Genomic DNA, 25,994 nt, shown 5'->3' with positions numbered 1-25,994 from the left:
CCTCGCCATGGCAACGCTACACTTCCGGCCGCGCGGCCCAGAGCCGGAAGCCCGGGCCATGGAGCCGGGGGCGGGGCCTGTCCTGGGGGCGGGGCCTGCCCTGAGCCGCGGGAGAATCTCTGCGGCCCAGGCGTCCTCGGGGTGGGTGGGCCCGCGTGGGGCGGGAGGGCGAGGAGGCGGAGGCTGTCGGGAGGCGGCCATCCCTGAGGCTGGGCTTTAAGGAAGGGTCGGAGCTCAGCCGACAAGGCCGAGGCGTCCCGCGTAGAGGGAGCGGGCAGCAGCGGGGTGTGGTCCTGCGGCGGGTCTGGGCAGGAGCGGGCTCCATCCTGGAGGCCAGGGAGGACAGGAGAGGGGAGCGGGCGGGACGGAAGCCGAGTGGCCGGGAGGCCATCGGTAGTGCCCGCCGGTGAGACACCGACCCCTGGAGCTGTCGGGTCGACCCCTGGAGGAGGCCCGGCGAGGTCCGCAGGGAGAGGCGGCCGGGGAGCAGCGTGGCTCCCACGCGCACCTCAGCACGGGCTTCCTGCTCCGTGGCCGCCCCGCTGCCAGCAGGCCTGGGCACGCTTGCCCGGCGTGTGTGGTTGGGGGCATCTGGGCTTGAGGCCTTGACCGACTCATAGATCAGATGGCAGGGAGGACAGGGGAGGGGCAGAGGGGCTGGGAGTCAGGACTGGGAGCCTGGGCAGCGGCACAGGAGTTTTGCTACGACCCCACCTTGGATCTTCCTGTCCCTGCTGAGCCCCCACGGGGGCCAGGTGTGCGCAGGGGGTGCTGGTCCCTTGGGCTTCCCCCGCCTGAGCTTCCACTCCCTCCCGAGAGCCCCTCCTCCCCCGGGCCGGCCCCTCCAGCCGGAGCGCATTTCCCTCCTCCTCCCCGGGTTCTCAACACCACCCGGAACCCTGGCGTGCCCGCAAGGATTTTTAAAATACGCAACACCTGACTATTTAGAGAGGGACGCTGACCTCTTTTCCTTTAGACCAGTGGTTCTCAACCTTGGCTGCACCTGAGACTCACCTGGGAATCTTTTAAAAATCCTGATTTCTGGGCCTGAGATCAGGATTTTAAAAGATTCCCAGGTGATTCTCAGGTGCAGCCAAGGTTGAGAACCACTGCCTTGGATGATCAAATAAAAATATGACAACAGACAACATAGCAATAGCCATCTGGTGTAAATGAATCAAAATTATACCAATTTTTTTTTAATATATTTTATTGATTTTTTTACAGAGAAGAAGGGAGAGGGATAGAGAGTTAGAAACATCGATCAGCTGCCTCCTGCACGCCCCCCAGTGGGGATGTGCCCACAACCAAGGCACATGCCCTTGCCCGGAATCGAACCTGGGACCCTTGAGTCCGCAGGCCGACGCTCTATCCACTGAGCCAAACCGGTTCGGCTATACCAATTTTTAAATATATGTTTTTATTGATTTTGGAGGGAGATGAAGGAGAGGGTTAGAGAGATAGAAACATTGATTGGCTGCCTCTTGCACAGATCAAGCCTGCAACACAGGCATGTGCCCTGACCAGGAATCAAACTGGTGACCTCTTGGTTCATGGGTTGATGCTCAACCACTGAGCCACACCAGCCGGGCCCTATTTGGTTTGTTGTTGCTTTTTGTCAGATGGGCAAAAATATATATATTTTTGGTGTGCCACCACAGACTTTTAGTAATTAGTTTACATGCCATGAGATAAAAAAAAAAGGCCTTTGGATATTTATAACATCATTCTTGGGCCATACAAAAATTATCAACTTAAAAATTATGTTGTTCTGAAACAAGCTCCTAGATTTATTGAATTTCAAGTCCTGCCTGCAGTTGCCTTGACAGGGCCAGACCAAATGACACCGCCCGTCCCGAGGGACATTCCCCACCCCTGTTCTAGACCAAGCGCCAGGGTGCTGTGGCTGCCTCCAAGTCCTTCCTGTGCGCACACACACAAGCCTACACGCACTCCCACGCGGGGTGAAGCCAGGTGCTCCTCGAAGACTCTCCTGAGGAGCGACTGAGAAGTGGCCAGTAAAACCCCTCCAGCTAGGAGACTTCTCCCTCCCTGCACCCCAGCCCAGGGTACTGCCCAAGTGCCCCAAAGAAATGAGAGGCATCCTCCCAGGGGTAACCCCCAGAGAGAGCATCTGGACCCAGAGCAGGAGAAGAAAAGTGAGGCAAACCTGGCTCCAACAAGTCCTCCATGGCCAGCAGGTCCAGCTCACTCAGGGCCAGTGAGGTGCAAAGTTAAACGAGGGCAGTCAGCTCCAAGGACCAACTGTGGACAAGCACCGAGACCTCAGGGCCCGGGGAGCCACTGAGGCCCTGCAGCAGCCCCTGGGAAAAACCCTTGGAATCAACTGTGTCTCTGCCTCCCCCCCCTCCCCCCCGCCCCTTGAGGTTTCCTCCAGGAAGCCCTCCAGTCCACCACTCAGGTCCTTCCAGCTGCTTGGCCTTGAACTCTTACTGGCAGCCTGGCTGGGGCAAGTCACTTTCCTGTCTGTGAAATGGGAGCCTAAGCCCCAGCCCAGACAGATTGACAAATAGCCGGCTCTTCCCCGGCTCTTCCTTCCAGCTTATAGGGGGTGCCAAAGGCAGCCCAGGGGTGAGAAACAAGGCCTGGGTGGCCTCCTGCAACCCCCACTGCAATCTCCCCGGCCCCTCCCTCCCAGATTAACTGAAACCTGCTAATTGTGGCAGCCCTCGGCCTGGTCCCCTCCCCCACCGCCCGATTCCACCTCCCTTGGCCTCCTCTCCCCTCCCCCTTCCATCCGAATGATAAAGGGCCCGGCCCCGCCTGCCCCCACCCAGCCTCAGGCCCTGGCCCTGCCTCACCTTTCTACCCTATTGCCCGGCGCCCTCAGCCCTTCCGGACCCTTGCCCACGTTGCTGGCCTCCCCTTTATGGGGCCCTGCAGCAGCCCAGGCCTGGGGCTCGCGGGGGCAGAGTCGCCCTCCCAGCCCCCCAAGAGGAGGAAGAAGCGATACCTTCGGCATGACAAGCCTCCCTACACCTACTTGGCTATGATCGCCCTAGTGATCCAGGCTGCACCTTCCCGCCGGCTGAAGCTGGCCCAGGTGAGAGGGTCCCCGCTCTCCCTCACACTCCGGGTTCGGACCTTTCCCCAGACCCGACCCCCACCTCCTTCCAGGCTTAGGCTCCGACCTCCATCCCCACCTGGCCCTGCCCAGCTATGCCAGTGGGGCCAGTGACGACCTGGGCACCAGAGGAGAGAGCTGAGGTGCTCACTGAGGTGCCCTCTGCTCCCCGGGCGTGCAGGTGCCGGGAGGTGGTCAGGGGCGCCCCAAGCCTGGCTGTGGGGGAGGGGCGGCGCTGCCCGTGCGCGCCCAGGCTCACGGCGCCTGCCCGGTGGTTTCAGATCATCCGTCAGGTCCAGGCCGTGTTCCCCTTCTTCAGGGACGACTACGAGGGCTGGAAGGACTCTATCCGCCACAACCTCTCCTCCAACCGTTGCTTCCGCAAGGTGGGGCTGGACCCGGGTCGAGCTGGAGCCGGGGGCGGGGGGCGGGGTGGGAGGGAAATCCTGAATATCCCCGGTCGGGCGGCCCCACCAAGCTCGCCCCCCCCCCGCCCCCCTCCACACCAGGTGCCCAAGGATCCTGCGAAGCCCAAGGCCAAGGGCAACTTCTGGGCGGTCGACGTGAGCCTGATCCCTGCCGAGGCGCTGCGGCTGCAGAACACGGCCCTGTGCCGGCGCTGGCAGGGCAGGGGCGCGCGGGGCACGTTCGCCAAGGACCTGGGCCCCTACGTGCTGCACGGCCGGCCCTACCGACCGCCCAAGCCGCCCCGTCCGCCCAGTCCCCAGCTGCCACCCAGCGAGGGCTTCAGCATCAAGTCTCTGCTGGGGGGCGCCGGGGAGGGAGCGCCCCGAAGCAGCCAAGGCGGAGCGGGTGCCCTTCCAAGTAAGGAAGAGGTGGTGCCCACACCACCCGTGCCTTCCGAGCGGCCGCTGTGGCCCCTCTGCCCCCTCCCAGGGATCATGAGGCCGGAGGGGGAGACTACCCAGGGGAGAGCTAGCAGGCCTTCACCCCTCTGCCCTGAGCCCAGGGCCTGGCCCCTCCACTTGCTGCAGGGTACCTCCGACCCTGGGGGTCACAGGGCTTCACTTTGGGGGCAGCTCCCCACCTCCTACTTGCCCATCTATACCCCCAACGTGGTAGTGCCCTTGGCACCACTACCACCCACCGCCTGTCCCCAGTGCCCGCCCTCATCCAGCCCAGCCTACTGGGGTGTGGCCCCTGAAACCCACAGCCCCCCAGGGCTGCTCTGGGATCTAGATGCCCTATTCCAGGGGGTGCCACCCAACAAGAGCATCTATGATGTGTGGGTGAGCCACCCCGGAGAACTGGCCGCCCCCACCCCGGGCTGGCTGCTTTCCTGGTACAGCCTTTGAGCTCCAGGGCAGGGGCTGCCAACCCCCACCCCCACCCCCCGTCCCCCACCCCCACCCCCGCTGCCACTGGCTTGTTGAGGGGACCAAAGGCCAACGGGAGTCAGAAGTGTGGCCACAGTGGCCTGGAAACACCAAGCACCAGCCACTGAGAGTCTACCATGTTTATTGGGCCCCCCCACAAAGGGTGTGTCAACCCGGCCCTGATGGCCAGGCCCCTGCTACCCCCAGCGGCAAGGCTGGGAGGAGTGGCACTGCCGGAGTGGCCTTTCCTGTCCCCTTCCTAGTCCCACCTTCTCTGGCCTCTTCTGTCCGTCCATCCATCCATCCATCCATCACCATCTGCCACCTCCCTCTCCTGGCTCCGGGGTTGGGGGCGGGAGGACTTATATGGCAGCTCAGCCTGAAGCCCTCTCCTTCCTCAACTGTCTGGGCCGAAGGTGGCACCTTTTTGGGGAAAGGCATAAGGGAACAGGAACCCGACCTAGTGTGGGTGGTGTCGTGGGAGAGAGAACAAACAGTAAAGGAATGGACCACATTTTCATGGCAAGACTGATGTTTGGTGCGGGGCAGTGATTGTGGTGACTCGGAAACCAGGAGGCCAGGCCCGGCTGCTCTGGGGTCCCCCGCTGCGTCGGCGATAGCAGCAAATGGCGATAAGGAGGGAGCCGGGGCCTGGCCTGGCTGAGGGCGGGCAATCTGACTGGGGCGGAACACTCCGCGCCGGGAGGGGGTGAGACAGCTCTGGGAGTTTGGGAACCAGTGAGCCCCCGGAGGTCAAAGGTGGTAGGAGTGTCGGGGTTTTGCCGCCTCCGCCGGCAGAGGGCGCAACCCCAGACTCCTGGCCCTGACTACGAGAGCAGGTCCTCGGGGGACCCGGGAGCCGAGCCGTCGGGGCCGGGGCTGGCAGGGCTTCCCGGGGACGGCGTCGGGGTGCAGAGGGTCCCGGTGAGCGGCGTGTCCGTGCTCAGAGAGGAGGGCGTCCCCGAGCGCCGGGTTCTGCGGCGCCGCGCCGGCCCCAGCTCCACGCGGCCCACTCGCTCCGCGAACTTGAGCGAGCACACGGTCTCGCCGAGATCCTCGGGCCGCGTGGAGATCTGCGGGGGAGCGCGCGGTGGGCGGGGCCTGCCATGCAAATCGCCCCCGAGCGGCGCTGGTGGGCGGGGCCTGGCATGCAAATACCTCCCCGGGCTTCGCCTCCGCCCGCGCAGAGGAAGCCCACCTGCAGCAGCAGCACCGCGGTGGCGCCGGGGCCGAGCGCGGGCTGGAGCAGGCGTGTGAGCTGCGAGTCGCGGAAGGGCACGTGCGGCCGGCGGGCCCGCAGCGCCGTCATCACCCCTCCCAGCGCCAGCAGCGAGCGGTTGATGGCCCGGGCCTCCCGGAGGCGCTGGGCGTCGTGAGTGTCGCCCCTCGCCCTGCAGACGGCCCCCGCCTTCCGGGCGCGCTCGGACCCCGCCAGGTCCACCAGGTGCAGCGTGCCTGCGGGGCGAGCGGGGCGAGCGAGCCAAGGGGAGGGGACTCCCAGTAAGGTCCCCCGTGCGCCCCTGCTCTGCCAGCGCAGAGACCCTCCACCACGGGGCGGGGCACGGCCGTGGTACCTCTGGTGCCTGGGCCGCGCGGGGGAGATGCTGCCTCCAGTGTCAGCGTGACCAGCGCGTGAGAGCGAGAGCTGTGCTGGTTCATGGCGGTGGCGGCGGTGGCCCGGTTGCTCCTCCCCAGGCTCAGCATCTGGAACGCACAGCGACAAGGCTTGGCTTACTGCGGGGTCCACAGCCCCAGGTGTGAGCACAGCTGTGCGGCCCCACTGGGCAGCCTTACCTGGTGCAGGGTCTCCAGGTTGGGCACATCCCAGTACGTGAGGCCGGCCACTTGGATCCCTCCCTGACCTGCAGGGCCCTGCCGCACCGCCAAGCGCTCAGGGGGCCCGGGGGCTAGGAGGTCCCTGGTGAGAAAGGTGAGGCCTCGGTTCAGGGGTTCTTGGCAAAAGGGGGGGGGGCTAGGAGGCAGCTAGGGTGTCACCCTGACCTGACAGCCTCGTTGTAGATCTCCACCATGCTGAGGGTCACTCGGGGGTGCCCTCCGGCCCTCATCTCCCGGAACAGTGACTGCAGCGCCCTCGGAGCTATGCCGGGGTCCTCAGGTGGGCCCTGGAGAGGGGGTGGGTGCCACATGGGGCTCTCGTCCTAGTCCCTGGCCCTAGGAGCCACCCAGTGCGCACACACCCCCTTCCCACCTCCATGCTGTAGGTCTTTCCAGTCCCTGTCTGGCCATAGGTGAAAATGCAGACACTGTAGCCTCGGAGGCAGGACAGCACCGCGGGCTCCAGCTCCCTGAAGACCTAAGGGTGTGGGGAGGGTCCTGAGCCCTGGACCTGGGCAAGCTTTATTCCAAAGCTCAAGTGCCCTGGAAGGACGGTTCTGGGGGAAGTTTGCTGGAAGGGGGGGGTCTCCTGCCAGGCAGAGGAGGCTCCCTGGACGAGAACTTGCCCGGCAAAGGGAGCAGTGTGACAGGAAGAGGGAACAGGTGTGCAGAGTACTGGCATCCTCATGACCACGTGGGAGGACCAGGGCATGATTGCAAGGCCTCCCCTCACAGGAGACCACTGTTGGAGGGTTAAGGGGGAACATGTGCCCAGGGGCTACAGTGGTGCTCTCCACAGCAAGGGTGAGCCCAGAAAGGCCGGGGAGGTGGGGGGTGGGAGCGCTGGCCCACCAGGATGCTGGGACTCAGCCCTGGGAGGGTGCAGAAAGAGCTGGGGGGAGATGGAGCTGTGACTTGAGTCCTGTTGGCAAATGGACATCAACAGTAGCCTTGTGAGCAATGGCATGGCCAGCATTCGTGCATAGAAGGCTGGTAAGTGGATGAGCTGTCATTTCTGCTGAGCGTGCCGGCTGCCAGCCAGGGGAGCAGAGTCCAGCATTGCGAGTTGGTCCCTAAGCTTCCATCTCTGGAAGGAAGGACTGGGGGTGACAGAGGCACCAGTGCAGACATGGCACCGAGAGATGCCTTTCACTCTCACCCAGACACTGATTTGGAGGGCCCTGTCCAGGACAAGCCCCCTCCCCACCCCAGTGCAGGACTGCAGTGTAGGGTGGGACCGAGGCCTGGCTAGTGTGTCAGGTGAAGAGGCAGGTGGGAAACAGCTGTAGTGCCCAGGACATGGGGGAGGGAGACCTGGCCACCCTGAGGCCAACAGGACTCTGCTTCTCAGCCAGCTCTGCCCTGACCTAATCCCCGCAAGGCCTGCCTCCATTTCCTGAGCTCCAGAAGCTCCAGCAGCAAAATGTGCGTGCAACACATGGTGTGTGTGAAGCAGGGTGGTGGTGGCTGGGTTAAGCCTCAGCTTTTCTGCTGGGTCTGGCAGGAAAGGGGCGGGGTCCGCACAGGGTAACCGAGCCCAGAGGCTGGAGGCTCGCTGCTGGCTTGCCAGGGCCCTGTCCGTGCCCTTGGCCACAAAGCAAGGAGGGCTGCCTGTCCTCACAGCTGGCAGACTCTGGGCCCTGGCCATGGAGCAGGCAGCCCGGGAAGCCAGAGGGGAAGGTGGTCACGGCACCATCCCCACCTCAGCAGCACCCCAGCTACGCTCCCCAGCCAGCTCTGCATGAACAGTGATCTCAGACAGGTTCATTTTCTTTAGTTTCCTGGTAAAAACATTATTTTTAAATGTTAAACCTTACTGTCTGTTCCCCCTGGGCCTGCACAGCTTGGTGAGGGGACGCAGAGGGGAAACCCTGGAAGGAACGTATGTGCCCAGCTCGGCTTCCAGTCCTGCCTCCCAGCCTCCCCCACTTCCCTGCTGGGATCTAGGCACTTTTGCTCCTGGGAGGGCAGAAGGGCAGGGAAGGGGCACCAGAGCCTCTGGGGGCTCTGAGGGAGGGTCAACACAGGTGTGAGGGTAGAGCATCACCTCTTCCTGGCTGGCGTCTGGAGGGAAGACCCAGTCCAGGCGGAAGCGACGCTGGTGCCCTCGATAGCAGGTGGTGACCGTGCCGCCTGGGCCGGGCTCCGAGCTCACCAGGCTGGAGGGCGTCCCTGGCCTCAGCCTACACAGCACTCGGATATTTCCTGGGGTTGAGATCACAGCAGTGGGCTGCCTCCCAGACCCCGAGGCACAGAGAGGCTCCAGTTCCTCTGGCCTGCCACCCCCACCCCCAAGCTCCCCAGTGGCCATACCCTTGAGCTCCAGTAGCCGCCCTGGGCATCCGGTTGGGGGCTCCTGCTGCCCTTCAGGAAGCTGAGGCCCCGCCCCACTGACTGACAGTGCCCTCAGGGCCCAGGATACCTGGGGAACAGGGATGTGAGCAAGGCAGGGAGGGACAGCCAAGGAGAGGGGAGGGGTGCTGAGGGCAATAGGGAGCCACTGTATGGCCACCAGCTGTGGGAATCCACAACATTCAGTGGCTGGGGTCCCTAGGGGTGTCACTCAGTGGGCCGGATGGAGCCCGCCAATCAGGACCATGGCCAAGGATGTCATTTGTCTCCTCTGGGCTTCTTGACAATCCTGTGAGGGATTCACCGTCACCCCAGTGAGCACAGGACAAAAACGAGACCCAGAAGTGAGGTAACACCTGGGTCACAGGAGCTGTCCTGATTCCAGAACCTACAACCCATCAGAGCAGGCAGCTCCCTGGGGCTGGGAAGGAGGAAAGAGGGGCTCCCTAAGGGGAGGACACGGACTGGCTGCCCCGGCGCACACACTGGAGAGGGAGCAGGCGGTCCTGACCTGGCCCCGGGCCTCGCTCAGGGAGCCCTGGCAGCTCTGGGTAAAGGTGCTGACCAGACCGCGGAGGTCCCCGCAGCCCTGACGCAGGCTGGCCATGCGTGCCCGGAGTCCTGGTGGGAGAAGGGGGTTGTGAGGGAAAGTCCCAACCCCGTGACCTTCCCAGGAGCCCCCGGCCCCAGGTCTCACCTGCCAGCTGCCCGTGCACCTGCTGCAGCTCCCTTCTGCAGCTCTGCTCTGTTTCCTGCTGGAGCTGCCGGAGGGCCCCCCGGAGGCCCTGCAGCTGCACCTCCTGCACCCCCAGCTGCCCCACCCCACCCAGTCACTGAGGAAGTAGGCACTTACCAGGCCTTGCCTCAGACATCCCCCTCCCAGTGCCTCTGTCTTCCCAGCCCCTGGACCGAGCACTCACCTGGACTCGGAGGGTTTCTGTGGCCTCCTGGGCCTCCTGAAGCTGGCCCTGGAGCTCCACCAGTGCCTCTGCCTCCTCCTGCAGGAGGGGTGGGAGCCATGGAGCCAGAAGGAAACTCGGGGAGGGGCGTTCTAGCAGCCCCATTGCACACAAGGGGAAGTCAGGTCAAGAGGGGCAGACAGAGCCAATCATGAATCGATGCAGGACTTTACCCCAAGTCCCTCGCTCGCCTGGGGTCAGTCACTCAGAGGACCCATGGCATGTGTGTGTGTGTGTTTATAGGAGGGGGGTGGTTCTCCCAAGGGCATCAGTCTCCTCCGTGGGGTTGCCCTGGGCCTGTCCACATCCTGGTCCTGGAAGGTCAGAGAGCGCCCCCCTGCCTCTGTTGCACAGAGCACCAGGTCCTGAGGGCGATGTTGCTGGAGACCAGGTGTGCAAGAGCCCCAGGCTGCAGGGATAGTAGCAGGTCAGGAGCAGAATACCTGGGGAGCCCTGGCAGGGAGGCCAGCACCCCAGTGCCTCAGGAGATCCTGAGTGAGGATCAGGCTCTGTTTCAAGGCCTCGTTCTCCAGGGTTAGATGCTGTACCCTTTTCTCCGAGTCTGTCGCCCCCTGGAGGAGGAGAAGATCTCTGGACTCACCTGAGAGCCCTGGCCCCTCTCCCCGCCCCTACTTGAGCCCAGCCTAGCAGCCTCACCACTCCCAGGTGAAGTTGGCCCAGCCCTTCCTCCTGCAGATCCAGCTGCTGCTTCAGCTCCTCCAGCTGGGAAGGAGAAAGGGGGACAGGGTGGAGCACCTCCTTCCAGCCCCCCCAGTGTCTACCCCTTCCTGGGTCCCTCACCTGTCCAAGAACAAGCTGCTCCAGCTGCTGCCAAGCCCTCTGGTCCTCCGCCAACTGGGGGGGCTGCTGCCCCTGGGCCTCAGCCCTCGGTGAAAGGGAAGGGTTTTCTTGGGTTGTGGGTCCTGGGGTGGGTGGGGTGCAGTTAAGACTGACTGAGGTTTCTGGCCTGCAGTGGGGGCACCTCGGGAGCAGGGCTTGGGATCCCACACTCGAGGCTGCTCAGGTCCTGGTAGTCTTCACTCCCTCCACACATTCCCTTTTCAAATCACTATTCCTTACGCACCAGCAGTAGTGGGGGGCTGCACCCTCGAGGCTGGCTGAGTTTCCTGGGGCAGGGCCTGCCTCCCCCTGGGGCTCCGAATCCATGCCAGGAGAGCCAAGAGCTGACCAGTCACCGTCAACAGTGGGGGGACATCACCAGGCTGTGAAGGAGGTAAGATTCAGAATGCAAGAAACCAAGGGGGTCCCTGGGTGTGGAGGCCAGGACTGGGGAGCAAGAACCCTTGGCCGGCTCACCTTGCTCAGACCGGCAGGATACCCGCAGCTCTCTTCCGCCCCCAGCTGGACTGAAAGGAACTCGGCAAGACGCACGAGAGCCTCTTCCAGGGAGACCTCAGCGGGGCGGCCCTCGGATCCCTCTCCAGGCTCATCTTCCGACTCTGCGCAGCCTGCAAGGCCAGGTAGTGGGAGGGGGAGGGATGCTGGGTCACGTGCTGGAGGCCAGGCTTCCAGATGGCACCTGTCGGTATCCCTCCCTATGAGGTCACGGACACCTCTCCCTCTCGGACGGCGGCGGGGTTTCCTCATCGCCCCGGGGACGCAGCGTTCCGGACGCACGACAGCACCTACCGACCAGGCCGGTCAGCTCGGTCCACAGTTCTGCAGGGGGCTGGTGGGGACGGCGGCGATCCCCGGGCTTGCAGCGGGCACTCTAGGGAGGGAGCAGGGGAAGCGCCTGAGGAGAGGCCGGGCAGCCTCCCTCCGGGAACTGGGGCACAAGGGTCTCTGCTTGCAACCCGAGCAGAGACAGGGTCCTTTGCACGGCCCTCCTCCCCCGAGTCAGCGCCGTGGTGACCTGCGCTGCGCGGGCCTGCACCACCCGCTGCGTCTCAGGAAGGGGATTGCAGGTCGTGCTGCGTCCGCCCCCGCTCACCTGGGCGGGGTCCCTGGAGTCGGCGGACGCCCCGGCCCCTCCATCCCTGCGGAAAAGGCTGTAGAAGATGTAGATGAGCAGCGAGTAGAAGGCGTACATGGGAGCGCGGGGCGGCAGAGGGCCCGGCTTCGCGCCGCCCCGCGTCCCCGCGCCCGGACTCCGCGCTCGCCCGCAGCACAGCCGGTGCGCATGCTCGGGGCGGCCGCCCCCACGGCCCGACTCCCGCGGGCGTAGAGCGCGCGCCCGTGGAAAGAGGTGCCCGAGACTGATGTCCCCGCGCCCCCAACCCCGACTTCAGGAGACCGCAGGCTGAGACCGCGCACAGCCCCCGCATTCCCTCTCCTCGGAATCCCTCCCAGTCCTCCGCGGGGGCCCCCACGGCTCTCGCCCCGTAGAGCCGGAGCCCACCGGCATCCTTCCTCTCCTCCCTACAGCTCCGCCCCTTCTCCTTCCGCCCCGCCCATCAGATCTCCTACCACCCTGCCCTCCTAGAAACCCTCCCCTGACAGCCCCGCCCCCTTCCTCTCACGGACTCGTCCAGCCCTTTCACGATCCTGCCCTCCTCACAGCCCCGCCCATTCACTTCAGCTCCGCCCCCTCTCAGCCCCACCCACTCATCTTCAGCCCCGCCCCTCACGTGCCACGCCCCTTACAGGCCCTTCCTCCGATTCTTCCCCTCCACTTCCCCGCAGCCCCTTCTCCAGGCCCCACCTTCCAGTTCCGCCCTCCGCCGACCCCGTTTGCGCTCCTAGACTCTCCTCGGCCCCGGCCTCGCCCCCGCCACTCTAGCCTCCGCTCCTCTCGTTGGTTCGTGCCGGGCCGACACTGGCCAGGCGCGGAAGGCGGGGCGGCCACGGGCTGTGGCGCCGTGCGCAGGTTCCGGCCTCCCGCCCGCCGTTGCGTTGGGGCCGCGCAGCTGGGCCTGGGCCGGCTCTGAGGGCCGGGGCTGACCCTCCGCCCCAGCTGGGTCCCGGAGACGCCGTCTCCCCAAGCGCAGGGTCCAGGCCGTGGGCCTGCGCTCGTCCCGAGCGGCTCTCCTCCAGGCCCGGCGCCTCCATTCGGGTTTCAGGGCTCACACCGGCCCAATCCAGGCCCCCCTCCATTTTCTTTTTTCTTTTTCCGGCCAAAATAGGTTTTTCTTTCCAGTGGTGTCCAGTGGCCTCGGAGCTCCAGAAACGTTCGGGTGAGCTTCTCCCAACATGTAGAAATGGGGCGCTGGAAACGGAGTCCTCGAGAGCTGCCCTCAGGGCTCCAGGGCGCCGGCTTGTGCGTTCCTTCTTAACTTTCCAAAGTGTCTCCTCAAAGTCACTGCCGCCCGAGGTGCCATGGCACCCAAGCCATGGGGTGAGTGGAGCATGGCCCTGTCCCACCTGGCGCTGGGAGTGGTGTCTCTGCATGCAGCCCTGAGCACTGCCCAGGTGAGTACACAGGGGCTGGGTGGGTAAGGGAGTCTCCCATTCCCGAACCCCAGGGACCTAGCCAGTTCCTTGGGTCAGGGAGAGGGTGGTGAGAGGTGAGTCTGGAGTGCAGGCTTTCATGAGACCCCCTTAGGCCCTCCCCTGTTTAAAGAAAGGTCCTGGCCTCTTCCCCACATCTCCCCTCCCTGTGTTGACAGGCAAGTCGAGGGGCTGCTGCTGGCTTCCTGCTCCAGGCCTTGGCTGCTGCCACCATGCTGGCTCCGGGGCTAGGCACAGATGAAGATTGTCTTGCTGGAGCCTGGGTGGCCACTGTCATTGGCCTGCCCCTTCTGGCCTTCGATTTCCACTGGGTGAATGGGGACCGCTCCTCTGCGAACCTGCTCCTGGGAGGAGGCATGGTGCTGGCAGTGGCTGGTGACCACCTTGGTGCGGAGGGCCGCTCTGTGGCTGGTCAGGCAGTGGTGCTGGTGGTGGCAGTTACTATTCTCATTGTGGCTGTTTTCACGACCAACACTTACGGCATGTGGGGGGGCTTGATGCTGGGTGCTGCAGGCCTCCTGGGCCGGCTGGAGGAGGACAGGCTGCTGTTGCTGCCGAAGGAGGACATCTGTCGCTGGGTCCTGGCCGCGGGCAGTTGGGCCTACCACCGGGCCTTGCACACACAGCGCCTGCAGTGGGAGTGATGTTTGGAGACTGCTGGGCTGGGCTTCTGCCCTGGTTACCACCTCACCTCCTGGGGCCTCCTTCCCTAGAGATAGACTCTTCTTCCTCCCAAAGGGGGCTTGCTGCAGGGTGACTCCTCTGGGGCAGAATCTGGGCACTGGTCCTCTGGTGGAGTGTGAAGACCCGCCTAGACCAGGATGAAGGGGATGGGATCCAAGCACATTTGGGGGGTCTGATTCTGAGCAGGCTATGGTTGTGGATCCAGAGAGAGGCTTGGTCTCCAATAAACCTTAGGGATTCTGCAGGAATATGGAATCTGCCGGTTCTTGAGAGGGATTGAGCTTTCTAAAGCTCCCAGGTCAGCAACCGGACTCCCGGAGCAAGGGAAGGGGATGCACTGAAAGCAGCCTAGGGCCTCGCCCACCCTGCTGCCTGCTGGCACCTGGACTGAGAAGACATAATCCTGGGAGCCCGCTCTCCGGGGACATGGAGGAGTTCTGAACACCCTGGCATAGCCTGGCAGGTGGGCCTCTGGGCAGTGACCATATAGGCTGCTGGCTGGGGTGGGGACAAGGGAGGTTTGTACCGCAGCTGTTCCCAGAAACGCACATTCCCTCCCAGCGCTGCCTGGGACCTCTACCTGCCTGTCCTCCAGCCTGTGCAAGGCAAGGCCTCACTTTCCTCTGTGGACCCTTCAGCTCCCTACCCCCGGGTTAGGAAACCAGACTGGGCGGCGCAAAGAGTCAGATTCGGGTCTGGAGTGCTCCTTCCGGCGGTCCCCGCGCTGGCGTCCGGTGGACGCACATTTGTTTCCGCTCCGGAGGGCGAGGGGTGGCCGCGGGATTTATCCATCCAGTGAGCCAGATCGAGTCCACGTAAGCTCGAGGGTTGGGGGACAAAGGCGCGGGCGCACCCTAATGTGAGGCTCCCGGGTGACCAGCGGCGCGTGGGCCGCGCCTTGGACCCACCCGAAGCGCGGCCGGTTCCCCCGCGGCCCCAGGTGCGCCCGCCGCGGGTCTCCCTGGGCCCCGCCCCTCACTGCCCACTCTGCAGGGGCGGGCCCCGCGCGCTCATTGGCTCTGCCCATCGCACCGGCTACCCCAAGCGGAGCATCCATTGGCCCTCGCGTGTCACGTGACTAAGAGACCCAGGGGGCGGTGGCGGCGGCGGGGGAAGGAGCTTGGAGCAAAAACAAAGATGGCGGCCGCTCCGGGGTCGGTGGCCGCGGCAGCTGCTGGGGGACGCGCGGGCCGGACCCACTGAAGCGGCGGCGCAGGGAGCGGGGCTGCGGGGTCGCGGCGGCAGCGAGAGGGCGGCGGCGGCGCGCGGTGCCCCTAACCTCCAGCCTCGGGAGCGCGCCCTCACCCGCCCGCCGGGCCGGCCGGCAGCGATGTCCGGCGCCGAGGAGGCCGGCGGAGGCGGTCCTGCTACGGGGTCCGCCGGCGCCGGGCCTGTCGGGGTCGGGCCCGGGGCGGCCGCAGGGCCGGCGGCCGCGGCAGCGCTGGGTGAGGCGGCAGGGCCCGGGCTCCCGGATGAGGCGGGCCTGGCCGGCGCCCGGCAGCTGCAGGAGGCGGCGGGCGACCCCGACGCGCCGCCCAAGAAGCGGCTGCGGGCGGCCGAGGCAGCCGAGGCGGCGGCGGGCAGCGGGAAGCTGGAGGAGCGGCTCTACTCGGTTCTGTGCTGCACCGTCTGCCTGGACCTGCCCAAGGCCTCCGTGTACCAGGTAGGGCCGCTGGCCCGACCCCGACCCGGCCCGGCCGGCGCCCCGGGCACCACGTCTCCTCCGAGGCCAGGCCCAGCGGTCGGGACTCCGGCGCCTGTTTGGAAGCTCCTCCTCTTCTCCTCTCAGGACTTTATTTCCTGCTCGAACCCCCTTCTTTCTTGTTCCGACTCCCCTTGTTTCCCGGCCTGGACCTTGTCCCCCGCGGTGTGTCTTCCCCTGCTGCCCCCCCGCCTCCCCCGCCCCTCGAGCTGACCCCAGAGAGAGCGGGTGGCGGGCGCCCACCCCACCCCTCCAGAGCTTGCTCCCCGCATTGCTGAGCTCCCTAGACCCGGGAGCTCCTCTGTTCTTTCAGCAGCCACCTCCCCAAACCTGCCCTCAGGCTCCTCCTGCACCCCTTCTTCCTCCGGAGTGGGCTTCCTTTTTTTCTGGAAAAATACTGAGAAGAGAGGGGATGCCTCCCCCATTCCTTCCCCGCATTCGGGTCTGAATGAAGCACCTGCATCGAGCGCCAGTCTGGGTCCCTTCCTAGTCTGACCCGGTGCCTCTTGAACATGCTGTGCCCGGGTCTGCTCCCGGCCCCGCTCCCGGCCCCGCTCCCGGCCCCGCTCCCGGCCCCGCTCCCGGCCCCGCTCCCGGCCCCGCTCCCGGCCCCGCTCCCGGCCCCGCTCCCGGCCCCGCTCCCGGCCCCGCTCCCGGCCCCGCTCCCGGCCCCGCTCCCGGCCCCGCTCCCGGCCCCGCTCCCGGCCCCGCCTGCCTCACCCGGCCCGGTTTCCTAGGCTACGCGCTCTAGGGGGTCTGTCCACCCTCCTGGCGGCTGTGTTCCGGCTTCTTACGCGGGTCAGGGCAGTTCTGGAGGGTACCCAGAGTTAGTGTACAGGGTCCTGCCCTCTGCTTTGTCTTTGTCTCTCTCCACCGGAAGCCCTCCCCACACACACACACACCTGTCTGTCCCAGCCCCCTGCGCCCTGTGAGGGTTGAGGCAGGTTCCCTGTACCTTGTCTGCACTACAGGAGTTGGGCTTCTGCTGGGACGGGGGCCTGGGTGAGGGCCGTTGTGATACGCAGTTTGGGGCTAGTCTGGTTTACCGTTTTCCCAACCTCAGGGTCTCATCCTTTCTGCTGTGCCTGCCGCGTGGTTGCTTAGGAGGCCCTGGCCTGCCAGAGAGGACGTGGGTCCAGTTCTCAACCCTCCCTCCTGGCCAGAGGTTCTGGTAGGGACACTGCAGGCCCTCGGCCTGGTGCCAGTGGGGGAGCGCTTCGCATAACCCTGCAGCCTGGGGGTGCGCCTCAGACTCGTCCTCCAGCCCCTTTTCCTTGCCCAGGACCTTGGGTCCTCCCGGTGGGAACTTCCTTGGGCCTTGAGTGACAGCCCAGGAAGCCAAGCCCATGGTACGGGGCCCAGGGAAATTTGAGGGCCGCCTCATCCCGCCTCCAGTGAGTGGCTCCTGGTCCACTTAGCACAGAGCTGAGCTCTGCCTGTGGCCGGAGCCGCTGGTGACCAGGCCTCTGAGCCTGGCTGGTTCAAACCGGCCCACACTGTGCTGGGAGCTGAGGACTGTGATGGAGAAGGAGGGTGCAGGGGCAGCACTGACCGGCGCCCTCCCCATGGCCTGGACATGAGTAGTAACTCATGGCTTCCCTGAGAAATGTCTGTGCAGCAGGCAGAGCCCCGACGCTGGGCCCCACGCAAGCCTGTTCTTCCCAGTGACACCTGGGCCTGGTTGGGGTGCTTTCCATCTTGCCTCGAGGCCTGGAGAAAGCCCCAACACCTGGGATCAGCGGGAGAGCCCTTGGCACTGTGAGGGCTGACTGGAGCCCTATCCTGGTCAGAACTCACTTTGGCTGCAGGAGACGGGGTGCCTGGTGAGGGTGCGCAGCAGGGCTCAGGCCGCAACCGGAGTGGGAGGGGCCCGAAAGCCGGGGGCAGGAGGGAAGGTTTCTTGGTGACTTGCTGCTGTGTGGTGTCCCATTTCACCCCCACAGTGACCCTGGATGGGGACAGCGAGGGCAGAGGCCCCGACAGACCTGGTTGGCACCAAAGCTGAGTGTTCTTGGGAGGATCTGGGTTCCACACGCTGCCTTGAAACTGGGGCCCAGAGCTTTCTGCATGTCCTGGTCATGCCCACTGCTGGCCACCACCTGTTGGCCTGGGCTCAGCCCTTCCCCTTCTGCGGGCCTTCTTTGAGGAGCAGTGTTGGGCTGGTTTGGGCCACTTTTTCCTGACCCCTTCCAGACCAGGCTCAGGGTGGGCAGCAGCCATACCGTGCCTCTGAGAGCTGTCCCAGCTGGTGTCTGTGCTGCTCCTGCACTGGCTATGAGGACAACTCCATGGGCCTGGAGTCAGCTGAGTGCTTGGTCCCCCGCGAGCTGGCTCTCTGGTCACCAGACCCCGCTTCCGTCTCCCCAGGGAAGCCTTAGTGGTGGTCAGGGCTCACCTTGGGCGGGTGATGGGCAATCAGCTGCTGTCAAGTCTGAACCTCAGCTCTGCAGGGCGGCTCTCCTGGCAGGTGGTGTCACACGCCTGGGTCGGGAGACTTGCTGAGGACTCGGGCCACGAACAGCACTGAGGCCAATGGGTCTCGCTGTGGCTAGAGCAGGTACAGCAGGTGCTGGCTTTGATGTTCTCTGTGTGGGTGTTAGATGTGTCCTTGGTGACTGGCCTGACAAGGTATGTGGCCACCTTCCAGAGCCCAGGCAGGAGGACACTGGGGTAGGCCCCTGGGGTGGGGGCAGGAGGGCTGCACCCTTAGCTCTAGGCCAGGGGTGGGCAAACTTTTTGACTCAAGGGCCACAATGGGTTCTTAAACTGGACTGGAGGGCCGGAACAAAAGCATGGATGGAGTGTTTGTGTGAACTAATATAAATTCAAAGTAAACATCATTACATAAAAGGGTAGAGTCTTTTTTTTTTTTTTTTTTTTTTTTAGTTTTATTCATTTCAAACGGGCCGGATTCGGCCCGCGGGCCATAGTTTGCCCACGGCTGCTCTAGGCTGTATCTGCTCTGGATGCAGCTGTGTGGTCGCAGCCGTGGGACCAGCCCCTTTGCCAGGGGCACCTTCGCTGGGACAAACAGCTTCTGTGGAGCCACAGCCTGATCCCTCCCTCCCTCCCAGGCTCTCCCCCTGCCCTTCACATGAGGCCCAGTGCATCCTCCACCCGTCCTGACATTAGCTGAGGCCCTGAGCCATGGAGTGTCTGGAGGGAGGGGCCGCGTAGCTCTTTCTCTCCTCCTTGGTGCTCAGCCAGAAAAGCTCCTGTGACCCTCATCAGGGGGAAGGAGCTTCTGGGAGGTGGTCCCAACTGGCCCTCTGACCCCTATGCCTAAGCTCCTGGTCTCAGACCCAGGCCTGTTCTGCCTGGGCCCCTTCCACCTGGTGCCCCTCCTGCTCGTCTGCACAGGCCCTGCTGCGCCTCCTCTCCCTAAGGCCTCCTGTCTCTGCCCAAACTCAGCTCAGGCCCTGGCCCACGGAGCCTTTTACCTGATTGGTAAAGGGCTCAGGAAGCAGGGCCCGTGGGTGTGGCACAGGCATCGGGGAGCCTCAGGCACACCTCGGAGCAGCTGTGGGCAGGCCTGGGGCTGTAGGCACTGTTCCAAGTAAGTCCAGGTGGGTTTGCCCTCCAAGGCCTGGGGTCCTCCTCCCTGCTCTCGCTGTGGCTGGCTGGCTCGTGCTTTTCGGTGAGACAGGTAGCAGAGAGCAGTTTTAATGTATCTGCTTAGGTGTCCAGAGCCAGGGCAGAGAGGGTTCTGGACGGGCCAGATGAGAAGCTGTTTGTGTGGTGGTTTGTCGTGTGCGTTACCTTGTGGTCCAGGCAGCACTTAATTCTGAGTAATGAGCCTGACTCAGTCCGAGTGACAGGTTCCCACCTGAGTCCTGGCTCTCAGGGTGGCGTGACATCAGGAGCCACTGGCCCAGGACTTCAGGCTGAAGTGTGGCTTTCACCGAAGCAGCTGGGTGCCTGGGACACGACGGTCCCTCCCACACCCCTTGATCAAAGAGGGGAGGACATTTGGGCGGAGCATGGGGGATATGTGGTGCCCAAGGCCCTGCTGGGCCTGGTGAGGGGGCCCTCCCGCTGGGCTGAGTGGCCCTTGTGGGTTTGGTGTCCCAGCTGTGGCTGCTCAGCAGGAGGTGTCCAGACCTAGAGTGGCTGGCGCAGGGCCCGGGCCCAGGGGTATCCCCATGTTGGTGCCCAGTTGGCCTTACTGAACCAGGTGCTTTGGGGCTTGGCCTGAAGTTTCCTCCCGTTACCAAGTGGTCAGTCGGCCGTGTCGCTTCCCTCCCTGCCTCTGGACAGGGACAGTGCTCTTCCCGAGGCTGCGGCAACACCGGGCTCTGTTGGCTCAGGCCCTTGCCGATAGGAGTGTGATCTGAGCCCTTGGTCTGCGCCTCCCAGGAGGTGGCAGGGGCCTGGGGCATGTGTCCCCCACTGACCCCCACTGACCACTTCTCTGGATCTCCACTGATCCCTGTGGGTGGGCAGGACAGACTGCTTCTGGGACCAGCCGTGTGTCCAGAGCGGGACGGGCTAGCCCCTGCCAGATCTGCTCCCCCAAGACTGAGCCAGCCAGCTCCCCCCATTTTACACTGACTGAGAAAGTGAGGTTTGCGTGCAGATCGTCTGTGATGCTTGTGTGGGCAGGATTCTGTTTGCCCCAAGAGGACACTTAGCATAAGTCTTTTATTTTTTAATTTTTTATTTATTGATTTTAGGGAGAGAGAGAGAAGCATCAATTTGTTGTTCCACTTATTTGTGCATTCATTGGTTGATTCTTGTATGTGCCCTGACCGGAGATCAAACCTGCAATCTTGGTATATGAGGACGACGCTCTGACCAATTGACCAACCTGGCCAGGCTCAGCTCAGCTCAACTCTTTATTCTTGTACCTCTATGGCTCCTGTGTGTGCCTCTCCTTCCCCTGCACTGAGCCTGTGGAGGCCCAGCCCATGGTCCACCGTGCCTGGTCTCGGCACCACGTGGGTGCTCAGGAGGTGTGTGGAACTAGTGAGAGACCCGAGAGAGGAGCTGAGCTGGCAGCTACTGTCCACAGGCTCAGGGCCTCAGTGGGGGTGGCAGGTTGCTGTAGCCAATCTCTGGGCCTCAGATCTTCAGGTTCAGAAACGGAGCGGGGGGGGGGGGGGGGGGGGCGGGCTGGCTCTTACCCACAGCAGCAACATGTCCCCCTACCCTTTCTCCCCACCCATTCCCACCTCCCTCTGGCATGCACTGGCCATGCACCCTTGTCCCAGGCTAACTCGGCCTCCCCACCTGCATCAGCTTTTGCCACCAGGTCTTGGGAAGGCACCTGCAGGTAGCCACCGTCACTGGGTGGGTGGCAGCTGCCTGCTCACCCTGCCCATCAAGGAGGCAGAGGGGAGGGACCAGGTCCCAGCTCCAGCATGAGGTGGCCCTTCTGAAGGCCAGGGAGAGGCACACCTGCCTTGGCACGGAGCAGCATCGGCTGCCCCTCAACAGCTGCTGGCATAGCACCGTTGCCACGCTCCACTGAGCGTCCGAGTTCCTGTAGGCGCCCAAATCAGGGGCCTCGGGACTGTCTCCGACTCCTGTCATGGGAAAGGCCAGGCTCCCCACCAGCAGGCCTGCCTCGGTGATGAGCCGGAACCTCTGCAAGCTGCCACGGGCCACCCTGGAGACCAGCTCACAGAGCCGGCTGGCGGTTTCAGCAGGGCTCTAGGGAAGAGGCCTGACCCTACTAAGCAGTGTTCCTTTGGGTGCTGAGCACCAGCGCGCCCCTCCCCTGCCTCTGTTCATGGCAGCCCCTCCTACGGCTCGAGCCCCTCAGGGTGGCTGGCCTGGCCCTGGCGGAGCTGGCGGGCAGCGTGTATGTGTGCGCGAGTCCACAGGTCTGTGAGCTCATCTCCCTTTCCTTCTTCGCAGTGTACTAACGGTCACTTGATGTGCGCTGGCTGTTTTATCCACCTACTAGCAGATGCCCGGCTGAAGGAGGAGCAGGCCACATGCCCCAACTGTCGTTGTGAGATCAGTAAGAGCCTCTGCTGCCGCAACCTGGCTGTGGAGAAAGCCGTGAGCGAGCTGCCCTCCGAGTGTGGCTTCTGCCTGCGCCAGTTTCCCCGCTCTCTCCTGGAGAGGCACCAGAAGGAGGAGTGCCAAGACAGGTAACCGCCTGGCTGCAGGCCGCCTGGGGCAGGCCAGGCCTCAGCGTGCAGCATGCTCTGGCTGGTCCTTGTTGCCTGGGCCTCGCGTTCTGCCCTTGCAGGGCTGGGCTAGCGTGAAGCTGCTCAGGGTCCAGACCCTGCAGTGGGTGGGTGTGGGGCCCCACGGAGGGTGGGAGGCTTGGATCTGTACACAGTGACTGTCTGGACATCACCCTGGTTCTCTAGGGTGCTCTGGATGTGTGGTGGCCTCTTAGAGGCTGTCCTTGGCATCCCTGGGACCAGGAGAGAGTGGCCAGCTCAGGAGGTCTGGGGTCTCAGTGTGAGGCACCCCAGCCCAGTCCTGGCCACTCCGCAGTCCCCAGCAGCTGGGCCTGGACAGAAGCCTCACTCAGAGTGAAGCTGGACCAGGTCCGGGATAGTAGTCGGCAGCCACTAACTCCAAGGCGGTTTCAGCAGGGCTCTAGGGAAGAGGCCTGACAGAGACCCCACAGCAGTGGGTGTGAGTGGCTTGTGCTCACACAGCTCCTTCTCTCCGGCTTACACTCTGGCCTCTTCCTGGGTGGCGACACACACTGAGTGTGTGCTTCAGGGAGCGGCTTGTGTGCAGCTGAGTGGAGGCCTGAGGCTTAGGCCTTGACCACGGTGCCCCCTCCCCCACAGGGTGACCCAGTGCAAGTACAAGCGAATTGGCTGCCCGTGGCACGGCCCCTTCCATGAGCTGACTGTGCACGAGGCTGCCTGTGCCCACCCCACCAAGACGGGCAACGAGCTGATGGAGATCCTGGACGAGATGGACCAGAGCCACCGCAAGGAGATGCAGCTCTACAACAGCATCTTTAGCCTGCTGAGCTTCGAGAAGATCGGCTACACAGGTGAGGCGTCCGCCACCCTGCTGGCCACAGAGCCTGGGGCTGGCAGCTGGGAGCCTGGAAGCACTGGGCTCTGGGCAGGGGGCACAGGCCAAGCCAGGCAGCTGGGCTCTGAACAAGCTCCTGTTGAGTGGAGGACACCTTGGGGGAGAAGATGGACCAGAGGCTGAGCAGGGAGGAGCCCAGGCAGGACCTCAGGCACCTGCAGGGCTCTCACAGGCCCCTCCCACCCGTCGTCCCCACCCTGGCCCTGCCACCTCAGCAAGGTGGTGTCCTCGCTGTGTGGGGGATGGGCAGGGGTGTCTCGGGGGCCCAGGAACTGGTGGCCTGCCCCGCAGAGCCAGGGGCCAGAAGAACTCTCTTCATGTTGGGTCCTGCATGTGGGTGTGAGGCTGCAGTGGCCACAGAGCTCCTAAGGCCACAAGAAGATGCTCAGGGCCAGGGCTTCAGAACAAGCTGAGGGTGCCCAGCTCAAAACGCAGAGCTGGAATGGACACCAGGGACAGGCAGGCTGGACCGCATCCGGGCCCACTGGATCTCCTGGCCACTGCCTTTGGACGTGCTGGGAACAGGAGCCAGGCCAGAGCCTGGTCTAGACACAGAACAGCCAGAAGCACCTGCTGATGCTGGGGCCGCTCAGGGAGACTCCAGCCTCTACTGCCCAGCCCATGCCGGCGGCTGGCTCAGAGCACCAAGGGCGGTCGCTGGCAGCCAGTCACACCATGCTGCCTGGACTGGGCCTGGCTCAGTGTGGGCCTGCACAGGCCGAGAGGCTGAGGGCCTGGGGCCTGGTTAGTTGCAGCCTCAGTCTCCCTGGTGGGCGCCGCGGCACCAAGAGTCCAGGCCAGACCTCGGTGTCTGGGCAGGCCAAGGCGTCGTGACTTGGGCAGTGGCAGGGCAGGGAGCCCATCCACGCAGGAAGGACTGGCCGCCTCTGGAGGGACAAGCCGGCCTTGGGCACGTGCTGTGCTGAGGACTGTGACAGTAGAGCACAGCAGTGAGCCGCATGCCAGCGCTCGACTCTGGCCGGATGCCATGCACTGGCCTGCCTGCCGGCTTTCTGGCAGCTCTGTATGGAACCAATAAAGTGCACTGTTCTCAGAACTGCATCCTGTCTGTGTGTCTGCTTACCATGGCCCGGGGGCGGGCGGGGGCCAGGAGGGAGGCCAGGGGGCGGGCTGGCCACCCACCTCACTGTCTCTGGACTCCCTGCAGCTAACGCGTGTCACTTCTCTCCCCAAAGCTTGTGTGTGCCTCCATTTGCCATAATTGCCTTTGATTTGCCTTGTGACAAGTAGAGCACCCGTGCCCTCCTGGTAAGTTGCCTTCCTCCCTGGCTGAGCCTGTGTCCTCGGCTGGTCGGAAGGCTCCGCTACCAGCCCAGCCCACCCTGACTGCCGGCTCTGTCCGGCCTGTCTGTCTCCACAGAGGTCCAGTTCCGGCCGTACCGCACGGACGACTTCATCACGCGCCTATACTACGAGACACCGCGGTTCACGGTGCTGAACCAGACGTGGGTCCTGAAGGCGCGAGTGAACGACTCAGAGCGCAACCCCAACCTGTCGTGCAAGCGCACGCTGTCCTTCCAGCTGCTCCTCAAGAGCAAGGTCACAGCTCCCCTGGAGTGCTCCTTCCTGCTGCTTAAGGGCCCCTATGACGACGTGAAGATCAGCCCTGTCATCTACCACTTTGTCTTCACCAATGAAAGCAACGAGACGGACTACGTGCCACTGCCCATCGTGGACTCCGTGGAGTGCAACAAGCTGCTGGCCGCCAAAAACATCAACCTGCGGCTCTTCCTCTTCCAGATCCAGAAGTAGGCGCCGCTGCGCTGCCCACACCTGCCTGGCCGCAGCTTTGCAGTGCTGTCTGACCATTTCAGCAGAGGAGGAACAGACGTGAACACGGGAAAGTCTGCATGCGTGTGCGAAGGTGTGAGCGCTCACCACCTGGCCCTCTACCTGCCTCCCTGTCCAGGGCATGGAGGCTGGTTCAGGGACACCGCAAGGCGAGCTCAGCAGACTTGCCGGCCTCTGCCACTCGGCGAAGCGCCCCACCTGCCCTGGGCCGCACACAGCTCCTGGGCCGGGCTCGGGCGCTGGCTTCAGACAGCATATCTGATTGCAATTAAAAAGGCACCTTGTTTCCTACTTTCTGTTTTGTTCAAGGGTAAGGCGTGGCTGTGATTGGACAGTGGGGAAACTTTGGTGGGCCTGGGGGTCAGAGCCACTCATCCCTCAGTGTGCTCCTAGGAGACATGGAGATGCTGCTTCCTCCACCATGGGCCCCAGCAGGGGAGTGGACAGGGGCAGGGGTCTCATAACAGCCTCAGCGCACCCCCCAGCCACTCCAGGGAGGCAGGACTTGGCCACCTGGGCTCAGCGGATGTTTCGGAATGCAGGGTGAAATTCTGTCTCTTCCCAGGAAATAAATGAAATTCTTTATAGGCTCCTCTGTAAGTTATGCAAATTTAGCAAGAGAGAATCTATTTTCTGTATTCAGCTTTGAGGGTGAAACACCCTGAGGCTATGAGGAAAGCTCTGGGAGCCACTGGTGATGGCAGAGCCTGGCTGGTTGAGGGTCAGGTAAGCCAGCTGCCCCATGCTCTCGGGACCCACTGTGGAGGTCAGCGCCTGGGCAGTGTAGTTTCTCACCAGAGAGAGGCGGTCCCTTCCTAGCCTCGACTTTGCTGCCCCCCGCCCCCGCGCGCGCACGCACACACACACACACCCAGGCCTCATGACCCTGCAGCCCGGCCCCAGTGAGCATGCCCGGTGTGCGGGCCTCAGGGTAAAAGCAGCCCTGTCTGGAGGATGCTGGGACCCTCGTAGCTACTGGAGAGCCCCCCCCCCATTGCTAAGGAGACATGGCTTTTCATTGTTTCGATACCAAAGAACCGTTTCCTTTGCCCCCGGTCAGGCCCACCCTGTGCCTCAGAGCAGTCCTATTGCTCTGACCCCACAGGGCTCAGTGGGCAGTGCAGCCACAGCTTGGCCTCTCTCAGGCTCCTCCTTCTCCTGGCCCTCCACTCGGTTCTCCTGCCAGGCTGGCTCCCCGAGCTACTCTGAGGAAACTATTTGGCTTCCTGCTCCAAGCCCAGGGCATGGGGCTTTGGGGGGGTCGCTCTCCTGCAGATGGCCTGGTCACTGAGGGTACCAGGAGGCACTCTACAAAGGACCCCACTGCAGCCCCTCCACCCCCTTCGATCTCAATTTGAACACACTCTGGGGTGAGTCCCACTGTCCTCAGGCTGCCCCCCACCTGGTGGGCGAAAAGGAGACTTTCAGGTAGATGCATGTCAGGTGTCCTGTGTGTAGGAGATTGTGCTGTGTCCCCGCATCTCGGCCTCTCATAGGGACCAACACCCTCTCTAGTTTCTGGATTTCCAAGTGATGGTGTTGTGAGGGCATCCAGGCTGGGATGGGGCTTCCCAGTTAGTTGTACCTGGGTGGTTTGTGTGAGATTGAGTCAACAGAGGGAAGCCCCAGTGGCTCTCCTGGGGGCGGGGGGCAGGGTGGGAGAGGGCAGGTTTCTGTGCAAGTGAAGGAAGGTATATGGCTGCCTGGGACCAACAGCCTTGTGTGTGTGGCAGAAGGGTCCGCCACACGCGAGGGCTTACAGCCCACATTGCCTGCAGCCAAGGGTGGGTGAGGAAGTGGGA

General features: G+C 63.8%; 4 protein-coding genes across 8 annotated transcripts; 3 read left to right on the top strand and 1 right to left on the bottom strand.

Annotated features, from left to right (window-relative positions):
• Positions 1-2,828: 2,828 nt before the first annotated feature.
• On the top strand, positions 2,829-4,401 carry FOXH1 (forkhead box H1). The gene is made up of 3 exons (XM_070392619.1): positions 2,829-3,064; positions 3,367-3,471; positions 3,595-4,401. Exons 1-3 carry the CDS (start codon positions 2,891-2,893, stop codon positions 4,399-4,401), a joined length of 1,086 nt encoding a protein of 361 aa, XP_070248720.1. The 5' UTR covers positions 2,829-2,890.
• Positions 4,402-4,532: 131 nt separating this feature from the next.
• KIFC2 (kinesin family member C2) lies at positions 4,533-11,954 on the bottom strand. Of its 2 annotated transcripts, none has more exons than XM_070392571.1 (18): positions 11,524-11,954; positions 11,220-11,301; positions 10,887-11,038; positions 10,654-10,792; positions 10,371-10,492; positions 10,227-10,292; positions 10,013-10,141; positions 9,531-9,608; positions 9,308-9,422; positions 9,122-9,231; positions 8,572-8,680; positions 8,306-8,463; positions 6,632-6,736; positions 6,424-6,545; positions 6,217-6,340; positions 5,997-6,126; positions 5,621-5,877; positions 4,533-5,495 (listed from the first exon to the last, which is right to left on the bottom strand). In XM_070392571.1, exons 1-18 carry the CDS (start codon positions 11,620-11,622, stop codon positions 5,250-5,252), a joined length of 2,343 nt encoding a protein of 780 aa, XP_070248672.1. In that variant the 5' UTR covers positions 11,623-11,954; the 3' UTR covers positions 4,533-5,249. The 2 variants fall into 2 exon arrangements, with proteins under 2 accessions (XP_070248672.1, XP_070248673.1); XM_070392572.1 differs by having other exon boundaries at positions 9,308-9,371.
• Positions 11,955-12,200: 246 nt separating this feature from the next.
• TMEM276 (transmembrane protein 276) lies at positions 12,201-13,912 on the top strand. 2 transcript variants are annotated; one of them, XM_070392623.1, is made up of 3 exons: positions 12,201-12,706; positions 12,829-12,941; positions 13,139-13,912. In XM_070392623.1, exons 2-3 carry the CDS (start codon positions 12,849-12,851, stop codon positions 13,622-13,624), a joined length of 579 nt encoding a protein of 192 aa, XP_070248724.1. In that variant the 5' UTR covers positions 12,201-12,706; positions 12,829-12,848; the 3' UTR covers positions 13,625-13,912. The 2 variants fall into 2 exon arrangements, with proteins under 2 accessions (XP_070248724.1, XP_070248723.1); XM_070392622.1 differs by having other exon boundaries at positions 12,203-12,941.
• Positions 13,913-14,007: 95 nt separating this feature from the next.
• On the top strand, positions 14,008-24,483 carry ZFTRAF1 (zinc finger TRAF-type containing 1). Of its 3 annotated transcripts, none has more exons than XM_070392613.1 (4): positions 14,008-14,127; positions 21,226-21,464; positions 22,125-22,336; positions 23,762-24,483. In XM_070392613.1, the coding sequence occupies exons 2-4, from the start codon at positions 21,244-21,246 to the stop codon at positions 24,151-24,153; spliced, it is 825 nt and encodes a 274-aa protein (XP_070248714.1). In that variant the 5' UTR covers positions 14,008-14,127; positions 21,226-21,243; the 3' UTR covers positions 24,154-24,483. The 3 variants fall into 3 exon arrangements, with proteins under 3 accessions (XP_070248714.1, XP_070248715.1, XP_070248713.1); XM_070392614.1 differs by lacking the exon at positions 14,008-14,127 and adding an exon at positions 14,462-14,479; XM_070392612.1 differs by lacking the exon at positions 14,008-14,127 and adding an exon at positions 14,755-15,327.
• Positions 24,484-25,994: the final 1,511 nt, after the last annotated feature.

Source organism: Myotis yumanensis, unplaced genomic scaffold (genome assembly GCF_028538775.1).
Source record: "Myotis yumanensis isolate MYYU_CA2020_CCGP unplaced genomic scaffold, mMyoYum1.0.hap1 SCAF_15, whole genome shotgun sequence".
NCBI classification, from domain to species: Eukaryota; Metazoa; Chordata; class Mammalia; order Chiroptera; family Vespertilionidae; genus Myotis; species Myotis yumanensis.
The sequence above is the reverse complement of the archived record's forward strand: the minus strand, read 5'-3'. Positions and strand labels throughout refer to the sequence as shown.